This window comes from Hippichthys cyanospilos, chromosome 20 (genome assembly GCF_059441005.1).
Source record: "Hippichthys cyanospilos isolate Australia breed blue-spotted pipefish chromosome 20, RoL_Hcya_1.0, whole genome shotgun sequence".
NCBI classification, from domain to species: domain Eukaryota; kingdom Metazoa; phylum Chordata; class Actinopteri; order Syngnathiformes; family Syngnathidae; genus Hippichthys; species Hippichthys cyanospilos.
Window position 1 is genome coordinate 7,896,699 of NC_142388.1, and position 22,029 is coordinate 7,918,727.

At 38.7% G+C, this 22,029-nt stretch overlaps 1 protein-coding gene across 1 annotated transcript; it reads left to right on the forward strand.

Annotated features, from left to right (window-relative positions):
• The first annotated feature begins 118 nt into the window (after positions 1-118).
• Positions 119-20,916, forward strand: ppp2r5a (protein phosphatase 2, regulatory subunit B', alpha isoform). Its single transcript, XM_088403241.1, has 13 exons — positions 119-1,183; positions 10,917-11,113; positions 12,304-12,405; positions 12,621-12,713; positions 14,515-14,645; positions 15,638-15,697; positions 15,790-15,898; positions 16,071-16,124; positions 16,297-16,347; positions 16,434-16,553; positions 16,746-16,873; positions 17,174-17,275; positions 17,718-20,916. The coding sequence occupies exons 1-13, from the start codon at positions 1,036-1,038 to the stop codon at positions 17,860-17,862; spliced, it is 1,440 nt and encodes a 479-aa protein (XP_088259367.1). The 5' UTR covers positions 119-1,035; the 3' UTR covers positions 17,863-20,916.
• The last annotated feature ends 1,113 nt before the right edge of the window (positions 20,917-22,029 follow it).

Consider the following 22,029-nt stretch of genomic DNA (forward strand, 5'->3'; position numbering starts at 1 on the left):
GGGCCACTCGTTCTACTATTCTGTTGGCTAAAAAGTTTCCTGTTTTGCACGAGCTCTTCCGTTGATTGGTTTTTGGCAACGTCAATCAAAAACCCGTCAGGCGATGCAGTCTACCTAACTGTACAGTAGGTCGAAACACGACGACACGGCGGTGCTGCTAGGGTTGTTTATGGCTGCCGACTCGCTGCAGATCTTTGGTAATTTGACACATCGAAGAAAATATTCGCGTTAGTGGGTGGCCCCGAAAGGTAATTACAATCGTCATTTTTGTAGGGGACGTTACTAACACCGCGTGACACGCGGCTAACTTTTAAGTGTTTAAGGCGTAGAGGGAATTTGAACTTCATCGACCGCGAGTGAAAATACTCAGCGGCAGTAAAAGCGGCCTGTGTACACGGATTTTTTCTCCTTGTTTTGTTCGGAGAGCCAGACGGTTTTACGTGGATTTACCACTTTTTTTCTCTGGATCTCGATGGTGGAGTAATCTTTACGATCGTTTCTGTCTAAAGTCAGCTATGCTAACAAGCTAGTCATGCTAGCTACGTGTTAGCTAACAGCCTTACAGTACAGTAGTTAGCCGCATACATTCATACCTCTCGCTTACTTTATTGCGGTAATGCAATTGTATTTGTGGGGAACGGATTGATATTTAATTAGCGTTTAATCAAAACAACGGAGACAGGAAGTCCACGGCTATTTTTTTTCTCCCAAGCGAGTGACTTGTTGGTTGTATCAAGAGGCTATGTCGAGTTGTAGTTTGGCAATTTTGCTTTGCCTGTCGGAGATCATTCCCAGAAAATTGCAAGCCGTGCATAAGATGCAGCCTTCTGCAACAGCCTAACACCGACGAGCAATGTCGGATCACGCTGAGTAACGTCGCAGTTTTTTGACAGGAGGCGAGCGTCAAGTTGCGCAGGTTGCTCCACATTTTTGTGCGGATGCGAACGCTCGGGAGGGAGGGAACGCACACCGAGGAGAAGACCTTGTTTTTGCCAATCTGACGAGGATCGTCCTCGGTCTCTTGTCGACATCAAAATGTCGGCCATCTCTGCATCGGAGAAAGTGGACGGATTTACGAGAAAGTCAGTGAGGAAGGCCCAGAAACAGAGAAAATCCCCCAGCTCTTCACAGTACAGGACTCAGATCGCACCGGTGGAGCTTTCGTCGCTGCCTCAGCTCAAAGGTAAGAGGATGATGATGATGGAGGTCTTGTGGGCGATTTAAATAGGCCATCACTTTCACACGTTATGCCCACTGCTCAGGATCACACCTTGAGCACACACTTTTCCATCCATTCCAAATGAACGTGTAACTTTTGAGGGAGTCTGCACAAATATTCATTGAAGTTACCAAACCTTTGAAAGGAACACAAGGACCACCGGTTGCTTTGGTGTCCTCAATTGAAGCTATGTAGCACAATGTTTCTTAACCACTGAGGCAAGGTGTGTATTTTACATTACAAAAATGTCAAGGCGCACCTTTCAGAAAAAATGCCAATAGGTTTGGTTCATTGTACCTCCATGCAGTGTATTTAATTTTTCCACCTACCCTTCTTTCCCTGAGTAAATAATTGACTAAATCATTTATAGTAAATATAATTTTATTTATCATGAAGTTAGATTATATTTCATGGCACACCTGATGATCTCTCATGGCTAATAAACGTCCTGTGGCACAGTGGGTGGGAATCAAATGTCTGATGTAGTGTCTTGAGATACAATCACAGCTGCAGGCATCACATGACCGAATCCAGAAAACATTTGAGCCACATCAAAAGTGGAAAATCAGACAGAAATAAGTTGGCCGAACAGTACCTCTTAACTTTTACTACAACATCTTTCTGAAGCCATGGTCAGTTTATCTTACTTGATCTTAGTTAAACTAACATCAAACCATCAAAGTATAACTTAAAAAAAAAAGAAAAAAGTTTGCACCAAAAAATACATGATGCAAGGAAACATTTGTAGCTCGGCATTATGAATGCCAGATGATTTGATATTGAGCCATGAGTTCATCAGAAGTATCATCACACAGAGGGAGTGAGCAGATGGCACAGTGAGTCAAGATGTTGTGGCTGAGGTACAGAACTGATGTCAACTTCCAACATTAGCCGCAAAGTACGTTTAATTACCAAACGCTGACATACCGTAATTACTAAACACTGACTGATTTGGTTTGTTTAATAAAAAATACATTTCTCACATGTATTAGTTCAAACAAAGGCATTTATGTCGTCAAAACAAGAATTTGCCAATCAAAAGTCCTGCAAAGAAATATTTTAGGCTCGGGGAAAAGTGAGAAGTTGTTGTCTTCACTGAGGAATAAAATAAAAAATAAATGCACCGAGGTTGTGCTCATTATAATAAGCAGCATTAATGGACACTAACTGTTAATATAATTCAGTGTCGTTTTTTAAATACGAGTCAAAAGCAGTTTTGTTTTACATAACAGTAGTTATTTTAAAAACGACATGAGGTATTATCTTTTACTACATCCTCCTCATTTTTATAAACATTAAAGCAGTGTTTACAGATTTTTATGTATTCGTTTGATTGCGATAAACTATTTTTAATCCTTATATAGTGGATCGTCAAAAAAAAAACATTACAGTTAAACTGTACACTCAAAGGTTTACGACTGGCTGTGTGATTAAATAGTTCTGCCTCCATTATTTCTAATTGTGTTTGACTTTTAAGGTTCTGTTATATGACACACATGTGCTCTATTCAGAGCTATACCATAATTACACACTTTACAACTGGCAGTAACATTTATCTCCGGACATCCACAGTAACTAAGTGTTCAGCAGTCTATATTTTCTTTTCACAGCTTGTGAAATTTGTGTTTTCAGACAAACAAACTGAAAGCATAACTTGATCAATGAAAATAACAATTGTGGATATTTTTGACCAAAGAGCTGTATTTTTGTTTGTTTGTTTACCAAAACGTTGCCATAGTTTTCTTGAGCGGTGGAAGGACGTCCTTTGTTTAATACATTAGGAAACGTCCAAATTTTCTCAATTGTCTTCTTTTAAATGAAAAATGTGAATTCCGTTTAATGCAGTAGCAAAAGAACAATTAAATCAATATAACAGTGCAACTCTGAAGAAGTCAAACGTGAGCTCTTACGGTATTTCCACTTCAAAAAGGTTGCTTCATATTCAGACACAAATAAAAACAAACAAAAGTTCAATCCATGGCAGTTGTGCTACATGAAACACTCAACTTGACAGACATTTCGTGCCTCAATTGCGCTTTCACTATCCAAAATAAAATGCTTCCTCCCCACTTGCCAAAACAGGCATGTTATATTGCAGAAGATGCTGCATTAGCTATTGCTGTGACTGTGTGAACCTTGCAACGATAATGGCGTTTTTTTTTTAGATGGCAGGTTTTGGGTTCCCTAATGATGGAACATGAAGATCCCTCGGCCCTCTTGTAGTTGGGGTGCGTAGATCCCCCGTTGTGTGATAGACTCCAAAAAGATGAGTCACTTAGAGTCCATCATGGTTGCCGCGGCAACCAGAAGCCTTAAGAGCGGTCCAGGAAAAAGGTTTACATTCCAAAAACATCCCTCTTAATTTAGGTTATTATTCCTGTTGCTGGGCTGTTTTTAGCCTTGCTGTAGCCCGACTCATCGGACACCAAAATGCAGTGATTAATAAGATGACAGTTTTGTTGTAAATTATAATGTTATTTTAGGAAAACTGCTATCATTCATTGCCACATCTTTACTCTGTGATATGATAGTTGTGAATGAAATTTTTGGACGCATGCATTTTCTTTTTTTTTTTTTCTAATCTAGGCATTTTATGACATTATGACAATCCATGCAGAGCGTTTTTACTCGGCTAGCCCATTGATTGGCAAGTAGGTACCAAACATTGTTTTTCCGTCATGTCTGCCAGTATGTCAGTCAATATAGTGTCAACTAAACTGCTTGCATTGCACAGCAACACTTTACAGGATTATTGTACTTCAGTGAAAGTCATAATTATGCATTTCGGCTCGGTTTTGCCCTCAAACACTTTATTTTTAACAGAATTGCTTCCTTAAACGTGTTGGTGGAAGTCGTATTGTGGGAAGATGTAAATGGATGCATGTCACTAGCTTGCCACACACTCCCACTTGGTACAGCTGCTCCTGAGGGGAAAAAAAAAGAAGAAAGATTTGATTTGATTGGTCGGAGTATTTTGTGTGTCTTTTTAAGACTGCCAAGACCAAAAGAGCTGCCCAAAAGCTGCACAGGATCACTAAGACAACCATACGTTTAAAAAAAAAAAAAAAAAAAAATATATATATATATATATATATATATATATATATATATATATATATATATATATATATATATATAATTATTATTTCGATCCCTTCACACTGTTTCAAATCGACATTGCAGAAAATCCCCAAAACATAAATTGTTTATGATTCAGTTAACTTATTAGCTATTGGTCCATAATGCGTCAGAAAGTAGGCAAAAATCATTTGATCATTTTATTTCCGTTGGAGGGCTACGGAAATTGTACTCACTCTTAATGAGCTAAAAATTCGGTGCATTTTTGCAAGTGGGATTTTTCATCACCATTTCTCCTCTTTTGCTCTTTTATGACGATAACTGTGCAGAGTTGTTAAACTTTTCGTAACAAAAAGCTACTTATCCTCACAGTACGTTTGAATTCAAACTTCCATCCGTTTTCTAGAGCCGCACATCCTCACAAGGGTTGCAGGCTTGCTGGTGCCTATCCCAGCTGACTTCGGGCAGTAGGCACGGCACACCCTGAACTGGTCGCCAGTCAATTGCAGTGCACGTAGAGAAGAACAACCATTCACACCTAAGGACAATTTAGCATGTCCAATACATCTGCTATGCATCTTTTTGGAGTGTTGAAGGAATTGGAGTGATGTAATTATTACTGCGCTTTTGTTTTTCTCTGACCATAATTAGGGTCTCTGACATTTGAGCTTGGCTTAGCTCAAATATCCTTATAAAATAGAGCTTTTGAACGATGCTTAAAATGTCAAGGTTGAGGCACACAATTTCTCTTCGGTGCCAGTTGAGAGGAACTTGGTTTTCATCTTTAGTCGCTCGAGTCTCCCTGAAAATATAAACAAGTGTTGGCAGCTTGAAAGGAGCATTGTCAGTTTGCCCTCATCAGACCGTTTGAATTTGTGAAGTCAGTTCACGACGTGTTAAGCTTGATCAGTTAAGACCAGGTATTTTCCTAATCAGACTAATTTGAAGCCTTGTGTATTTTAAGTGCTCAATTGACCAAAAACTGTCTGTTGCTGCCTTCACTAGTGAGAATACAGTACTGTAAATACTATTTAGTAACTACTATATCTTGTATGTGTAGTATCAAGGCTTATTTTTTCTCGAAGGCCGTACTTTTATATTTATTCTTCATTATTTGGTGACTTGTTTGAATTCTGTTAGTACTGCTTTAAAGTGCTGTTGCACTGAGCACAAATAAAAGGCCTTATGCCAAGTATTTTTATTTGGTTAAGACAATTCTGTTGTGGTTTTAAACAATACAAAAAAAGCTGCCAGCAAACTATTTGAACGAGTGCACATGGTGTAGTGTCCCCAACACCCCATATGTAAAGTACTTGCACAAATTGTTAAAAGAATACTTCTCAGACAGCGGAAGTTAAAATTGAATTTGATACTTTCAATACAGCTTTTGGATCTCATGATATGCAAGTGGTCAATTAGTTGGTGTGTAGCCATTCCTTACTACCTAAACACAACACAATAAGTATGCTTAAGTACTTTCATGTTATACCCTTCAAATTCCAATGGCTATTTGTCATCTGACCCTTTAACCTACTTGAAACGCCAACTGTACCATCATGCTTACAGTGAGCATACTACACGTGAGGAAGATTCTTTCATCAACGGCTGCAGCAGCAAACATCCCGTCTAACCGGTCCAGCAATGCTTTAAAGTCCAATTGTGGTATCACTTAGCTTTCTAAAGACTGTCACTCTAGTTTTCCAAATTCGGTCATATGTGAGGACACTTATTAGGGATTGACGTTATGGATTTGATTGTGTTTCTAGCTGCAGTTTGTTGATTTGGGGATAGTCACCTCATATGAATAAGATTACATTTAATCAAACATTGATGAAAAATATTAAATTGACCAAATTTAGGCATAGTGTACAAGCTTTCTCGTAACAGTAACACTGTAAAATAACCCAAACATATATTTGAAGCCTTAAAAACACAAAATTGCATGTTGTGTCATTGTAGTCATCTTTGTGGAAACTGTTCAGAGGTCATCAGACCAGCATACTTGGTTTGTTTTGGTTTCACTTCGCAGGATGGGTTCTATGAAATGTTGATAGATACTAACAAGACGGGTATTAATGTTAAGAAGCTTTTACATGGTGTATTTATGTTTCTTTAAGTACTACAGAAATGTGTTTGTTGTATATTAACCACAAATATTAAACAAGTTAACTACAGAAAAATAACTGCGAGATTAAATGTAAAACTACTCACAAATTGAAGGTGACTGACAGAAGTGGAATAATAAAGTGTTTGTAGGTGTTATGTTGATATTGATGGTAATAATGTGATTTACAATACTCTATATAGTTTTTGATTCCCTTCACTTATTTATTGCTTGTATCTGTCATAACAACAACAGCCATGGTGCTACAAATGCACCATCAGCGTATTGAATAATTGTTTCCCATGGGGGTTGACCTCTGCTGCACTTGGTTACTGAAATACTGGATGCTGAAATGGAAAATTGTTACATAACTTAGCCACATTCTGTCATGCAGTACTTCTGCTAACATGCAACACGTTTCGATAATAATGCCAAATGCAAATGTTTTAACAATCGTTCGATATTTGAAAGAGATTTTATAATATAAGACCAAATATAGGTAAATAATTGTTCACCAAAATAAAAGTAGGTGTTTCTAAATGTTTCATTTTAATTTAGCCTAATGGTAATCAATCTTACATGAACTGTCAAGAGGCTGAAATCTTGCGAATTTAGACAATTTCTCCTGGTCTCAAAATTCTGACATCCTTATTTTTGGGGGCAGTTTTTCTCTCTTGATGTCATTGCAACTCAGTGATTGTCTGCAAGAAAGGTCCGAGTTGAAAACTGCGGCGCAAACATTGTTCCCGCGGACCCTGCAACACGTGCTTCCAAACTGCAAATATTTTACTGAAGTCGTTTGCCTCACCTGTACTACTTGACATGAGAACCGAATGACAATCAAAAAACAGCTCTTGATGACCCATTTTATTCTCTTCTGCTTCTAAGTGTATTACATAAAAACAATACAGAAATGATTCACCACCTTTATCTATCCTTTACCTGTTTATGGCCGGTGTTGTTGTTGTTGAATACTTAAGCCTTTCGCCTCACATGTTCTAACTTGCACATAAAAACATGCTGCATCATGAAAAGAGGAACGAGGAGTTCAGTTGTTCATTATTGGACCAGACTTGTTTCATCTCTAGCCATACTCGCATACACACACATTAAAATCCTGATATTGCATAATGTTGATTAATAGAATGTTTATTTCATCTTGCGCTTACGATATTATGTGCATGCGTGTGTGTTTTCAAGAAGATTTCCTTGTAAACTCATATGTGAAATGAAATGCTTTGTAAGTACCTCATTGTTTATAAGCTGTCATACGTGCTTTGTATGACTACATCACTTTAACTCAGCGGTGTCAAACTCATTTTGGCTCAGGAGCCGCAGCGGGCCAGATTAAACCTCCTCTTATGTTTGACACCCTTGCTTTAAATTCACGGTCAAGTGTTTTTATTTGTGTATTATTCAGATTTACATGGTTTGTTTTGGGGCGTGCTCCAGATTTCTGCTGGCTAGATTAATTGCTATATTTTTGTCTTCTCAAATGGTTCCTTGCTTTTTTCACAAATGCACAGCAATAGAACTCTAATGGAAATCTCTTTTCTTTCTGAAGCACCCTTAGGAGTTTATGCATGAATGCATCTGTATCTGGAAGGCAAAAATAGCATCATATTGTTGGGGGAAAAAATGATACATTTTAGACTTTAAAGCTGTCGAGAGACAAAGAAGAAAAAACTTCAAACGCATTTGGATTTCAAACAGAAATTAGGTGTGTCTTATCAAAGTTTGATTGCTGTCCGTGGTAATTTTCTGCAGAAAAACAGCATGCTAAAGCTGTGATTCTATGACTAACAATGATAGAAAATAAATGCAAATAATAATATAGAATGTGAGAGGATACTATACTGTTTAAATCGTGTAAAATTAAGGTTGACTTCGGTCGAAAGCTTCAAAGACAATGCGCATCTCACTCAATTTCTACTTTAGAATTCTTTTTATAATCATTAATCATGCACATTTTATATTTAATGCTTCTCTGTTAAAAAAGAGCTCTTATGCACAGTTTTTATTCTATTTATACATTGTAAATATGCGGCATTTATGTGTAACAAAAGCCCTTTCAGGTCATGTCAACTTTTCTGAGCCACTGTGGAAGCACTGTGACCCTTGCAGTTGCATAAGTGCTTTGTCGCATGTCAAAACCATCCGCCGGCCCCCCCAACAGAGATCTGACAGCTTTATCTGAAACACAATGTATTGCCTGTTTAGTTGCATCACTCTATAATAGTATAAAGATTGCAGCTTGACACAGAGATTAATATTTTACCTTCTCTCAACTTCATTATTTAAGCCAGTGGTTGTGTTTTCAATGATATAGGCCCTGTGAAGTATTGTCTGCTAAATACCCGCCAACCAGCACAAAGCATTTTTAGGATGAATAAAAAACTAAAATAAAATGCATTCAAAGTTTTGCAAAGGAGTGACTATAGCACAGTTAACAATAAGTTCTTTCTTGTTTTCAATTGTTTTGCTCTTAATTTCAAACTTTTCCCGTGATAGTGTTAAAAGCATTAAATTAGACCTGCTGGTACACTGCATGTTCTCCCTGTGTCTGTGTGGGTTTTCTACCGGCACTCTGGTTTCTTCCCACTTTCCCCAAAACATGCATGGAAGGTATATTGGACACTCCAATGTCATTAAGTGTTATTGTGAGTGTGAATGGTAGTTTGTCTTTGGGTGCTCTGCGATTGGCTGGCAGCCAGTTCAGGGCGTCCCTTGCCTCCTGCCCGGAAACGTCTGGGTTAGGCATCAGCACGCCAGCAAACCTAGCGAGGATAAGCGGTTCATATATATGGATGGGTGGGATACCTTCTCATACCACCATTTGAGAACAACTTGCCTTAATTGATATGGATGTATTTTTGTCAACTAGTTTGCATTATATTAATCATGTTCATTTCTTTAATCCACAATTGAATCATTTGCAACTTTTTGTCTCGGAAAATGGTTCTCAAATTGAGGTACAAGTCCTGTAGGAGTAACGTGAAGGCACTTCAACCCATAGAATTTCTGCAGGTATCAGCGAAGATAATTGAATTATTTTTCATGCTGTGGCAGGAATAGTGCATTTTTCTTTTGAAATTAAGAGCAAATCAATTAGAGCATGAAGCAACGAATTGCTAAATTGGGTTTTAGTGCCGCAGAAGGAGTGGGTATCAGGTATTGCCTTATGCTCGGAGACTAGATTAGACAGCATGAGTGTCAATATGGAAACCCAACTATTTCTCAAGACACGCCCTAAACCACAAATGGTATCACACTTTTAGGATGCAAAACAAGAAAATGACAGTATTCACAGGCATGATTGAGCTCTTGGCTTTGTTGAAAACCCATAGTTTTCATAGTTATAGGATGCACAAATAAGCATTTTCACAGCATTTTCAAAGTTTTTTGACCTTGCACAAAGTGACTGAGCGTTGTTACTTTCAGCAGGACACTGTCCTGTGGCCACAGTGATTACCTACTCTGTGCCCAAACATAACATCAGTGTGCCTGTCTGGGTGGATTCCAAATGCTGTTAATAGCTTGGCTGAGTTGGGACAGCTTTAATAACCATGGACGGACTCGCAGTCTAATCCATAAAAGGCTTTACAGACAAAGCTGGGAATGACTAGACTGACTCTATGTGGCTCAATGTTAGATATTGTATGTATTGTATTTGCGATGTATATGCATTTTTTTGTGCCCGCTCCGTTTTTATTCAGCCAAGGATCCCTCACCTCCTCAAAGCATTTTTGAATTAAAAAAAAAAAAGCCACAACTTAAAACTAACTAATTAATCTAACTAGTCTAACTAATTAATCATTAGTGAAAATCTCAAGTACCCCCTAAAGTGCTGTAAAGTGCTTATACCCCCATTTGAGATCCAGTTGCATATATACCTTACCTTTTGTTTTGGATTTGAACCAACCAAACAAAATTAGTGTAAACTGTTGAGAAATTAACAAAAAATGTCATAGAAGTGAAATGGTTAATCAAAAAATAGTCAATTACAATTGTTTTATTATCGGTTAATAACCTTTTATAATTTAATATAAAAAATATACAAATTGTAGCTTCTCAACAGTGAATATCCGGTTTGTGTAGTCCTCCATATGAGCCGACCAAAAAATTGTTGAACCAACTTAAAACATTTTCCTGTAGTTTCAAAACAAACAATGTTTTTACCTCTTTCCTGATGTTGATAGGCCAAACTAGTAACTGATTAAAAATGATTCAATTCATTCTTAATGCATTCATTCAATTCATCATGTTTTTTTTAATATGGAGAACAGATGGAAATTAGAACATGCTTTTTTAATCAAATTCCTCAATTAGTGGATAAAATAACCGAAAGATGAAACGACTATTGAAATACTTGTGTGTTATAGTCATAATACTGTAAGTATGACTGTTGGCTTTGTCTGTGGGACAACTGCTAAAAATTGCTTCTTCATGTGGCGATTTTATGCTGGTGATGTCAAGCGCTCACTCAAAGTCCCCTCTTCTCTTGTGTGATTTCAGATGCTCCCTCCACTGAGCAGCAGGAACTTTTCACCCAGAAACTTCAGCAGTGCTGTATGCTCTTTGATTTCCTGGACTCTGTGACAGACCTGAAGAGCAAGGAGATCAAGAGGGCCACGCTGAATGAGCTGGTGGACTATGTGTCCACCAATAGAGGAGTGCTCGTTGAATCCGCGTACCCCGAGATCACCACTATGGTCAGTATCACATGATTTGGGGGAAATTTGAAAAAAGATGAGTTGGGGCGTTCTAGTTTTTCAAATAGTGGGGGTCTTCTGTAATTGACACCAATAGCTTAATTGTCCACTTGAAGACTACATAAGTGCTGAATCTTAAAGCACACTCTGCTGCCATTATATGAGGAAATGTTATCATTTGAGAGTAGACTTGGTATTATTCCGTGTCCACTCTAAAGCTCGAGGTTTGTATGTATTAGGAGCCATCAGCTATACTATACTGTATATCCTCTCCCTATGCTCTGTAAAACACCCCGTGTACTCAAGGGGATTACAAAACGGAGGCAGATCATGTGTCTACTGTCTAGACAGGTTTTGTCATCCCAGCAGTGTATCGGATATACGTACTGTACGTTACTATAGGTAAAATCAACATTTTATGTCTATTCTAACTAAAATACAGGAAGGCCTTGTTTTTAACTTGCATAAATATGAGTTAATTTCACGATAAGAGTTAGGGATGGCATGAAACACAAATCCCATGAAACAAGATGTCGCACAAGATTAAGTCTATGAGATGAGCTTTTTACAAAAATTGTAATATAAAATCATGCCTAAAACATTTTTTCAGTTTTTATAATGTCTTTTTTTTAAAGCAAAGTACAAGAGAATTAACTAGCATGTAAATGTAAAATAAAAGAGTCATTTTTCAGTTGCAGGTGAGATCTTTCCTCCACGTACATACAGCCAGTGTTGGCTGCAGTGGATGGCATGATTTTTTTTGTTTTTTTTGCGGTGCATGACTCCAATACAACGTGGTGTTGTTTATATTAGGAGTCAGGACTTACTTTGAGAGCAACAGTTGTGTTGTCGTGACACACCGCCGGGAACAACTTCAAAATAAAAGCATGTCAAGGCATTCGCAACCGTATGTTTTGTATAGTAAGGTTTATTTTGAAATCGACTCCTGGCATTTCTCACATTGTTTGGTGGTGTGTTTTCATGACAGTACGAGATGTCATCCCATCCAAAATAAGTAAATAGTACCATTTTTGCTGTAGTTTGAAGACTGCTAGCTGTCAGCCTTATTGATTTGAACCTAATTAACCGGCAGTTGATTTCAAAAAGAAGATGTAAAAATATAACCAGGCTATGTGTTAAGTTGACACTGCACGGTTACTAATTTATGTTTCATGAATTCTATTCTACAGATCAGTACAAACATATTCCGTACGCTTGCTCCAAGTGACAACCCAGATTTTGACCCAGAGGAAGATGAGCCCACTCTTGAAGCTTCATGGCCGCATATCCAAGTAAGGATATGATTTTGTTGCTTGTCTATGCCTCCACGGAGCTGCATCCTGAAGGGAGGGGCTGTGTTGAGTCTTTAGAAATGTTTTGGAATTCCCCAAAATACATTTTGATGCTAAGCGTGTTTTAGCTCTGCACTGACTTTGTACCTAGAACTAGGGCAGAAATTCTTCAGGAAAGAACACAATTGAGTTTTTTCCCCCTTTGTCTCTTTCAGCTCGTCTACGAGTTTCTACTGCGTTTTCTTGAGAATCCAGATTTCCAGCCAAGTATTGCAAAACGCTACATTGATCAGAAGTTTGTTCTCCAGGTAGGCAATTTCGCCCGCAGATACCTTTGACAACATCTACCACAAGTGAAGGGTTTCGTCATTAATGATTGATGTTTCACCCAGCTGAATTAAGTTTTGATTGGTGTGATGTGGAAATAGATGTTTTTGTGTGTTTAAGAGCAAAACAACCAAGTATGATGCAAATGTGCCACAGGTTTTACTCGATACATGCAACCGTGTAAAAAGTAGTATCCAAAACCCCCAGTAGTTAAATTACGTAAAGCCACATGTCTAATTAATCCGCACTGAAGATGATCATCTTTATTGGTCAAGTATGTAAAAAGCCACAAGGGATTTGTCTCCAGTAGTATGAGCCATGTGGCATGTCGAGTGTACAGGAGTCCCTCACTCTATAACTCCACAGGAACCAAAGGCCCTGGAATGTTGGCTTGGCTGCATCAGAGGTGCCGGGACTGATTTTCCATGATGTGAGCGTGTCGTGGGGAGCTTTAAATAGCTGCCTGTTGTTGTGCTCTTTAGGATGAGATGAGAGGGCTGTGGTCGGGAGCAAATTGACAGGCTGGAGGGATGGAGGTTTGGGTGGCAAGGGTGACGTGGGAAAAATACACCCGTCCGGCAGTTTGGTTTGTTTAAAGTGCACCTCCAGAGCTCGGAAGGATACATGTATATGGTTCATGGGGAATAATGGCATCCAAACATATTTTGGTCACACTGGCTTTATTTGAGCAAGCTAGTAATAGCCTATGGCAACTTTCTGTTGGATACGCCACATTTGGTCCTTCTTGGCTCCCGGAGGCCGAGCCGTGACGTAGAACCGTTGATAGAATGTGATTCTACAACTAGAACAAGGTGCCTTCATTGATTAGTTTTCTATTTAACATTATATGTCTTTTATAAGACTTTTTTCATTCATTTGCCAGCCTAGTTGAAATTGAGTTTTGACGTCTGTAACCGTCAATGGCGGTGAATGATTTAAATATTCTTTCTCTGTTGCTCGGTACCAATAGCTCAATTGCCTCACATTGGGCATGCTGAACAATGTTTGGGTAGGTTCAGATGTCATAGAACTGCAAAAGAGCGTGCATTCACAGTCCCATTTTTTAGGCTGTACGCAGGCTTAAATATAAACCATCAGTCGCTTCACTGAGGTGCTGATGTCAAGCTCACTGGAAAATAGGTGCCACACAATGCTGAGCCTAAAATTTCCTTTTGAACTCCATGCCTCCACGTAATGATGACTCATCACATGTAATGCCGCAAATAGATGCGACATGGCAGGAGTATCCAATGCATTCGTTTCGCACGACGCACACACTTCCTGTTTTATAACAGGAACATATGCGGTGCCTGTACACATCCCACACAAAGAAGTACAATGGATGTGTTCACCCATGTTTCATGTTGTTACCTTCTCCAACGAAACTTTCATGGCTTGTAGGGCCTGACTTATATGGATAATGCTTAGCCGAAACACTGGAGGAAGAAAAAGAGCAGAGCTCAGCAGTGCTCTTTACTCGACCCGCTGAAATGCTTTACAACAGTAGTTTCCTATAAGCAACGCCCCTGTCCTCCTGTGTGCTTGTGTGGAATTCAGACAGAGACTCTGTCATCACAACATCCGTTTTTGGATGGATTGTTTTGCTTTTAATCGTTTTTCAGTCGAAAACCAAAAATGTGCGTTTTGCCATTTCCGGGTGAACATTTGGGGAATTTTGTTTCTGATCATTTTCATACATCCTTTTCTTTTTTTAATTAATGACATATTTAAAAAGCATAACAAAATCAGAATAACATTTTTTTTCTTTCTCTATTGCGTTAGCTTCTCGAACTGTTTGACAGTGAGGATCCAAGGGAGAGGGACTTCCTGAAGACCATTCTGCATCGGATTTATGGAAAGTTCCTCGGGTTACGAGCCTTCATCAGGAAGCAGATTAACAACATCTTCTTACGGTGAGTTATTAACGCTTTTGTTATTCTACTACTAAGGATAGTGATTTTGAATGCCCCAATGGGAGACTCTAAACGAAACCTAAATTGCACCAAATATCACATTTTCCTTTTGAAGCCACTGAAATATGTGGGGGAAAAAAGTTCAAAGCTAACTCATGCCTTGTTTTGAGCTATATCCGTTTAATTTGTACACTGACAAACAGCATCAGTTAAAGCACTGGTGTCAAACTCAAGGCCCGGGGGCCAGATCCGGCCCACCACATCATTTTACGCGGCCCGCGAAACGCCCATTCCAATTCAAGTTTCCGGTCAAAATATCACATTTGTAAGTCAATTTGAAATTGGTTGGGGAAAAAACAAGGGCTTTTTTCCCCCACCCTCGCTCTGATTTCAAAACTAGTTGGAAGTGTGACAAATACACCCAAAATGTATTTTATCACAGTCATCCCGGCCCTCTGACAGAAACTGTAACTGTAACGTGGCCCTCGATAAGAATGAGTTTGACACCCCTGAGTTAAAGGATGTGATTCAACCTTTTTCACTATGTCTTTGCATTATGGCACATCAAACCCATTAATCCTACTTTTCAAATAAAGTGACGTGCGAAGTGCAGATGGAGGCACCAGACATTCCCGACACCTTTACAGCTCCTGTTGCTGCGTGACAATGGGATTTAGATGATTCAGACAGGGGGCCCTTAATGTCGTTTCCAAAAGGCAAGGGTGGCAAAATGGATGCACCCACTTTGACCATCTGCCATGTAGGATAAAAATAGTGCCATCGTTGTCAGGCACTGTATGTACATACCAAAAGTGTGTATGCGGTACCGAACACGCGAGATGAATCACTTGTCAGTCATTTGGTCATTCACAGAATACTTTTTCACATATTATTATTTCAGCCAAACACAATACATCTTCTAGGTTCTACTTCTACTCTGTTCACCCATTAAAAGACCAATAATGATAACAATTTGCCCTTTGCACTTGCAGCTTCATCTATGAGACTGAACATTTCAACGGAGTTGCTGAGCTTCTCGAAATTCTGGGAAGGTGAGTGTATGATTATGAAAATACAGGGAGAACCTTTTAGCATAATACCTCACCTTTATCTAATCGGTATGATAACTGTTTCTTGTTTACAGTATCATCAATGGATTTGCCCTGCCTTTAAAGGCAGAACACAAACAGTTCCTGATGAAGGTGCTCATCCCATTACACACAGCCAAAGGACTGGCCCTCTTTCATGCTCAGGTAAGAATGTTTCTTTACCGCCATCTAGTGGCCGTCCAATGCATTTTCAAGTAATAATGTCATACGTGGGGGTTTATTTATAACTACAACAGAAAAAAAAGATTCTTAACTGTGGTGGTTGCTTAAGCATTGTAATGAAATATCAATTTGAGCCATTTATTTTGTCTTTCAGCTGGCATACTGTGTGGTCCAGTTCCTTGAGAAGGATCCAACACTAACCGAACCGGTAAAAAAAATAAAAAGGCACTCCTCCCACTCCACACACAATCCTTAGGCGCTAAAATTAGTCAAGCTGCAGAGAGCTGTCTTGGGTGATACAAACCACTTATGCAACCAAGATAAAGATACATTATTCATGTGAAAGGAGTCCCCACTGAGTTGTCTTTTTTTATATTTAGGTGATCCGAGGTCTGCTTAAGTTTTGGCCCAAGACCTGCAGCCAGAAGGAGGTACATATATAAAAATAACACATTCACTAATTACAGTACACCAGCCAGGTTTTGTGATGTCTTCATATTTGCTTCTTTGTGTCCAGGTGATGTTCCTGGGTGAGATTGAAGAGATTCTAGACGTTATTGAGCCCACGCAGTTCAAGAAAATCCAGGAGCCCTTGTTCAAGCAGATTGCCAAATGTGTTGCCAATCCCCACTTTCAGGTAGGTTAGGAATTTGTATTTGCTGTCACTATTTACATGCTAAATTCTCATTTTTATGCTCATATTTAGGAATTTTGGGGGGGAAAAATCATCTGTCAGATCTTTTAATTAATGGTGACAATCTCTCTCTCAGACAACTGTATGGAACCGCAAAACTTTTGCTGAGTTTGTTCTTCCCCTCTGCCCTGACAGGTAGCAGAGCGAGCGCTGTACTTCTGGAATAACGAGTACATTCTCAGTCTCATCGAGGAGAACATCGACAAGGTCCTCCCAATCATGTTCTCCAGCCTTTACAGAATCTCCAAAGAGCATTGGAATCCGTACGTACTCTCACAAAATATGTATTCCCCCTCCAAAATTTCAAGTGAGTTATTGTGATAGTTGTCTTAAGGCCTTTGCTAAATCACTCATTTTACTGGTTTTCATATTTTTACTTTTGAAGCAATGACTGTAAAAAAAAAAAAAAATACTGATAGTGATGAATTTCCACGGGGTCAGTTATTCATGGATTAATTGCCCATGATTGTAAACGTTCAGATGGAGTTTCGACTTGAACCGTGAGCTCAACAGGTAACTGAATTATTGTATTATTGACACCGATGCCAATTTTGACATTTCAGGACTATCGTAGCTCTGGTCTACAATGTACTGAAGACATTGATGGAGATGAACTGCACACTCTTTGATGAGTTGACATCCTCCTATAAATCAGACCGACAAAGGTGAGTGCTGACCAATAAACTTTGGTATCATTGTTTTCAGCCTGACATTTACTAGAGTTGAAATGGTTTCAGGTTTACCTATAAACATCCATCCATACTGAAACCACTTATTCTCACAAGTTGTGGGTGACATCATTTCAAATGGTTGACTTTTACGGTTTTTTATTTAATCTGTTGCTTATATCGTATTTCAAATGTTTTTTCCGTCCTTTTATTATTAATCATCATCACTAGTATGCTAATCATAATGCAACATTATGAAAATAAATTGAATTCATTTTAATCATGGGGGGGCGACAATCCATTTATCCATTTTCTATAGGCCTACGTCACTTTTTAATGATCTTTTTTAATCTCTTGACAATACGTTTTTGCTGTGATATAAACGTGAAAGTGAAGTGTTTTTTTTTCCCCCTCTTCCTGGTTCACCCATGTTTTTCAGGGAGAAGAAGAAGGAGCAGGAGCGCGACGAGCTGTGGCGGAAGCTGGACGAGCTGCGGCTCAGCAACAGCACACTAGAACACAACAACAGCCACAAGCTCCTAAGTTTCCAAAACAACAACAAGAATAGCAATAATAGCCAGTGAGAGCAAGCCAAATGCCAAAACGACACTGGGTCTCAACTTGTAACAATTGTCTTTAATAGACTGACGTCGTCTTCAGGACTGTCGGATGGAGATAGATGAACAGGGGAAAAAACAAAAAAAAAACCCAACACCTCAGCATTTTGTAAAACATCGTTTGAGTGACTTTAGATGCTTCACAGGAAAAAAAAAAAAAAAGTTTATGTTACCGGCAGTATATTGTTGATTTGTCCGCTGTTGTTATATTCTTTGTCCCGTGACTGTGCGGAGAAAATGACTTGAATTCAGCGATTCAGATTGTTTCGGCGACCAGCCGAACCGTCAACAAAGATGTCTATTTTGTACTGTCGTCGCTGCCTACACTTTGTGCGCTGATCTTGGGCTGCACGGAGGCAGACGGGACCACTCCCACTCCCAGACATGCTGAAATGTACACAAAGGAGCCTCCGTTCGTGATTGAGATGGAACAATTATAAACGTACCAATCAAATATGTCTACGACTTGCTCTTGCGGGGATGTTCGGAGTTCAAATATTGTTCTTCATGGTTAGTTTGGGGCAAAAGCGTGTTGAGTAGCACAGCAGCTTTCCTTCTGAGTTTTTACACTGAAGTATTCACACAGGGCTTTCAAATTACGCGTTTTAAGCCCCGCTTTGTGTGAAGAATCGACAGTTGCTTGATCATACCGGGGCATATTGGGATGCAGCTGGTTTTGGTTTAAACATGAAATACTGCAAAGAGCTGTTAACTTAGCCGTAAAGCCTGGAAACCAACACAAAGTCCACGATGTGTCCGTTTTGATGTAAAACCATACTAAAATGTCTGGACTCTTCTCAATGGTTTTGAAAAATGACGTTTTGCTGTTTCCAGGCTTTATGTAAAGATGTCCAGCATATGGGATGTATTTCCATGTCGACAGGCAGGGGAGCAAAAGTATTTTTTTTAATTACTTCTGAGTTGTATCTGTAAAAATAATAGAAACGTAAATGAGACGTACAGTACTATATTTTTCCAAAGTATATGATTTGGCAGTTCATTTTGCAAATGGACTAAGCTAGGATGCCAGGCAGGCCAGATTGTACAGTACATTTGTCCAGTGCTTATACCGCATTTTCCGCACTATAAGGCGCACCGCATTATAAGGCGCATAGAATAGAAGCTACGGTAGTGGCTGGGTTTGCATTATGTCTCCACTAGATGGTGCCGCGCTAAAGAGAATTCCAACAAAAGTCAAACCTATCAGAAATGAAGAAGAAAGTCGGTTTGTGGAAAGTACTATCTGAATAATAGGAAAAAATACCTCTTGGTTACATTAAAATACAGTACTTTTTTGGTCAATGCCTAAACAAATCAAGAGCTTAAAAGAATATAATTATGATTCAATTGCATATTAAACTTTTTTTAATGAAATTGCAAACAAAAACCTTAAAATATACTGTTTTGTTGATGTAAAATCACACTTTCTTCAAAATTGGAGCATATATAGCATATCAAAATTTCAAACCGGGTGTTATAGAAATTGCAATTGTAACAAAAAAAATACATTAATAACTGCAATGCACAGGTAAAAATGAATATACATGGCAAGTAACCCCCAAAAACAAAAAGGCGCGTTTAATGCGCTGTATAAAGGGCACTGGATTATAAGGCGCACTGTCAGCTTTTGAGAAATTTCAAGGTGTGCCTTACAGTGTGGAAAATACGGAACTTTCAATAGGGATGCGCCGATACCACTTTTTTCAAATCTCTGACTCTTGAGAATGCCAAAACATTGTTCCAAAACAAAAACTTATTCAACATAGCTTGAGGTTCACAAGATTTATTGAAAACTACCAACTTGTAATTTGCTAACATTGTAAAATGTTTTTCTACCAGTCTTGTCACCCGTTTCACGTATCGTTGCCAGGAACGCCACGGCAGCACAACTGCCTTTTTCGGGGTAATAAATCTGGCACGGCTTCATGGAACGAGGCTGGCGCGCAGGTGGAGTAGAGTTCAACATCCTGCGTAATTTGCAGTTCAGATAAAACTATCTTCGACCCCTACTGCCTGGCAAATAATGTATAGCGTATGTCAGGTTGATAAAGTGGTATCGGTGGAACATGAGATGATTTTTACAAGTATGTGTAAAAATGTATGGCATCAGCGCCGGTACTGGTATCGGTATCAGTGTGTCCCTTATTTGTGTGCTAGTTTGCAGATGACATAAAGGACAATGCCACTTATTTAAAGGGGACCTATGGATTATATGGCGTTGTCGGTTCAGTTTTAAATGTAGTTTCAAAAAAAGTAATGTAAATGTACAGTAACATGCAGGTTAAACCTGGAATATAAACGTTTTTATTCTACTGTCATGTCCAGATGATGATAGTTTGTCATGTGGTGGACAAATTTAGTAGAAAAATGTCAAGTTTGAATTTCTTTCTGTCCTCCCTTGGCAGGCTTCTGGAAGTTGGCCAATCAGATGAAAGTGGGCTTTTTAGGGAGGGAAGGCCTTACTGTTCAAAACCTTGTTTCTCGCAGAAAGTGTATTCTGTTTTAAGTATATAAAATATAAGGTTGAATAGTAACACACCGCTGGAATTGTTCAAACGTCACTGTAGTGCTGTCATTGCGCAGGAACACCCAACCGGTCATGATTTTATTTTCTCTCCCCTGATTTACTTTTGTTAAAATGTATTATAAAGTAGCGAAAGGAGACAATAAACAATTGGTTGTTTTCCGGATTCAACTTCACTACCCGTTCCTCTCATACGTACAGTAGTTTTGTTTTTTTTGTAGGAAATAATCATTCTGTGCTCATTATAGCCCACATCTAGATAATAGAAAACACACCAAGCTGCATTTTTCAATGGGTTGTCTTCACCTGTGCTTTTTAAAGTCAACAATTTAGTTCCGTTTTCTCTGCTGCCTTTCTGTCAGTAAAGCATTCCAACATCTATGATGTTTAAATTGACTCTTTTAAGATGGTAAACAGTTGAAACCTGCTTTGTAATCTCACATAGATTTTTCCGAGGTTTCTTCATTAAATAAATCCACTTTATCTTTCTACACTAAGCTTAGAACACTTTGTCTTTTTACCGCTCGACGGTTTTATCGGCCTCCACGCTTGCATTATTTCAGCTGTGTACTGTTCTGTATTTGACACATCATTGTCCTTTTGAGTACAAGCGGTGCCAGTCTGTAAATGTGTGTGTCAATGCCATTTTATTTCCATGATGGGGAATGCCATTTTCACGAAGCGGTTTTGTTACAATTTGTTGTGGTTTGTCAGGTCAACAAAATGTGTGCTCTGCAACTCTGCTTTTGTATCGCGGGATCAAAATGTTCCAGTCTGGCTCTCGCAGTCCTTTTTAATTAAACGTCGGGTTCAGAAAATGGATGGATGGATTTCAGGCCATGATCAAAAGTTGTAATATCACAATTCACCACGAGGTGGCAGACATCTCGGTCGCATTTGCACGGGGTCATCGTTTATGCTCTTTCTAACAATATTTCTGTAAAAAAGACTTAAGTAGACGGTTTATCATCTTTGCCCACCCAAAAAATCTTGACAGCTAGCTTGCCATTGTTTATGTCAACATATCCTGTCTGATTTTGAGGTGTTTGTGGATACCCAGAAAACGTTTTAATCCAATTTTTATGACGCAGAAGAAAATGTTGTACAGTACTTCCCAAATTTATGTCGTCAGGACCATGCACGTGGTCGGGAGATGCAAGGGGGGTGGCCACCATCTGAGTATTTTTCTTAGGAAAAAAAAAACACACACACACACTAGTTATTCTGTTGTTTTGAGTTTAAAACTAGGGGTCATTTTGCCAGTTTTTTAAAGTCTTCAGAATTTCATAACTTCCTTGAATCTTTATACTAACAACATTTAAGCAATTTGTTTCCTTTTATCAAGCTCAGTCTTGCTGATAAAACTGTTGTGGAACTTTTAGGATACATGTGAGGTAGGTAAAATAATCTACCGAAATTAATATTTTTAACCCTTGTGCACACACTTTGCAAACTTATACACATTACATTGTTTTCCACTAATGTTGGAAACGCTTTTAAAGACATAATTTATGAATTTTTCTTCCTTCAACCACTGAAATTGTTCAGTGGCATCAATTCTATCCATACACATTTAGATTAAATTTATTAACACCCACAAAAAAAAAAAA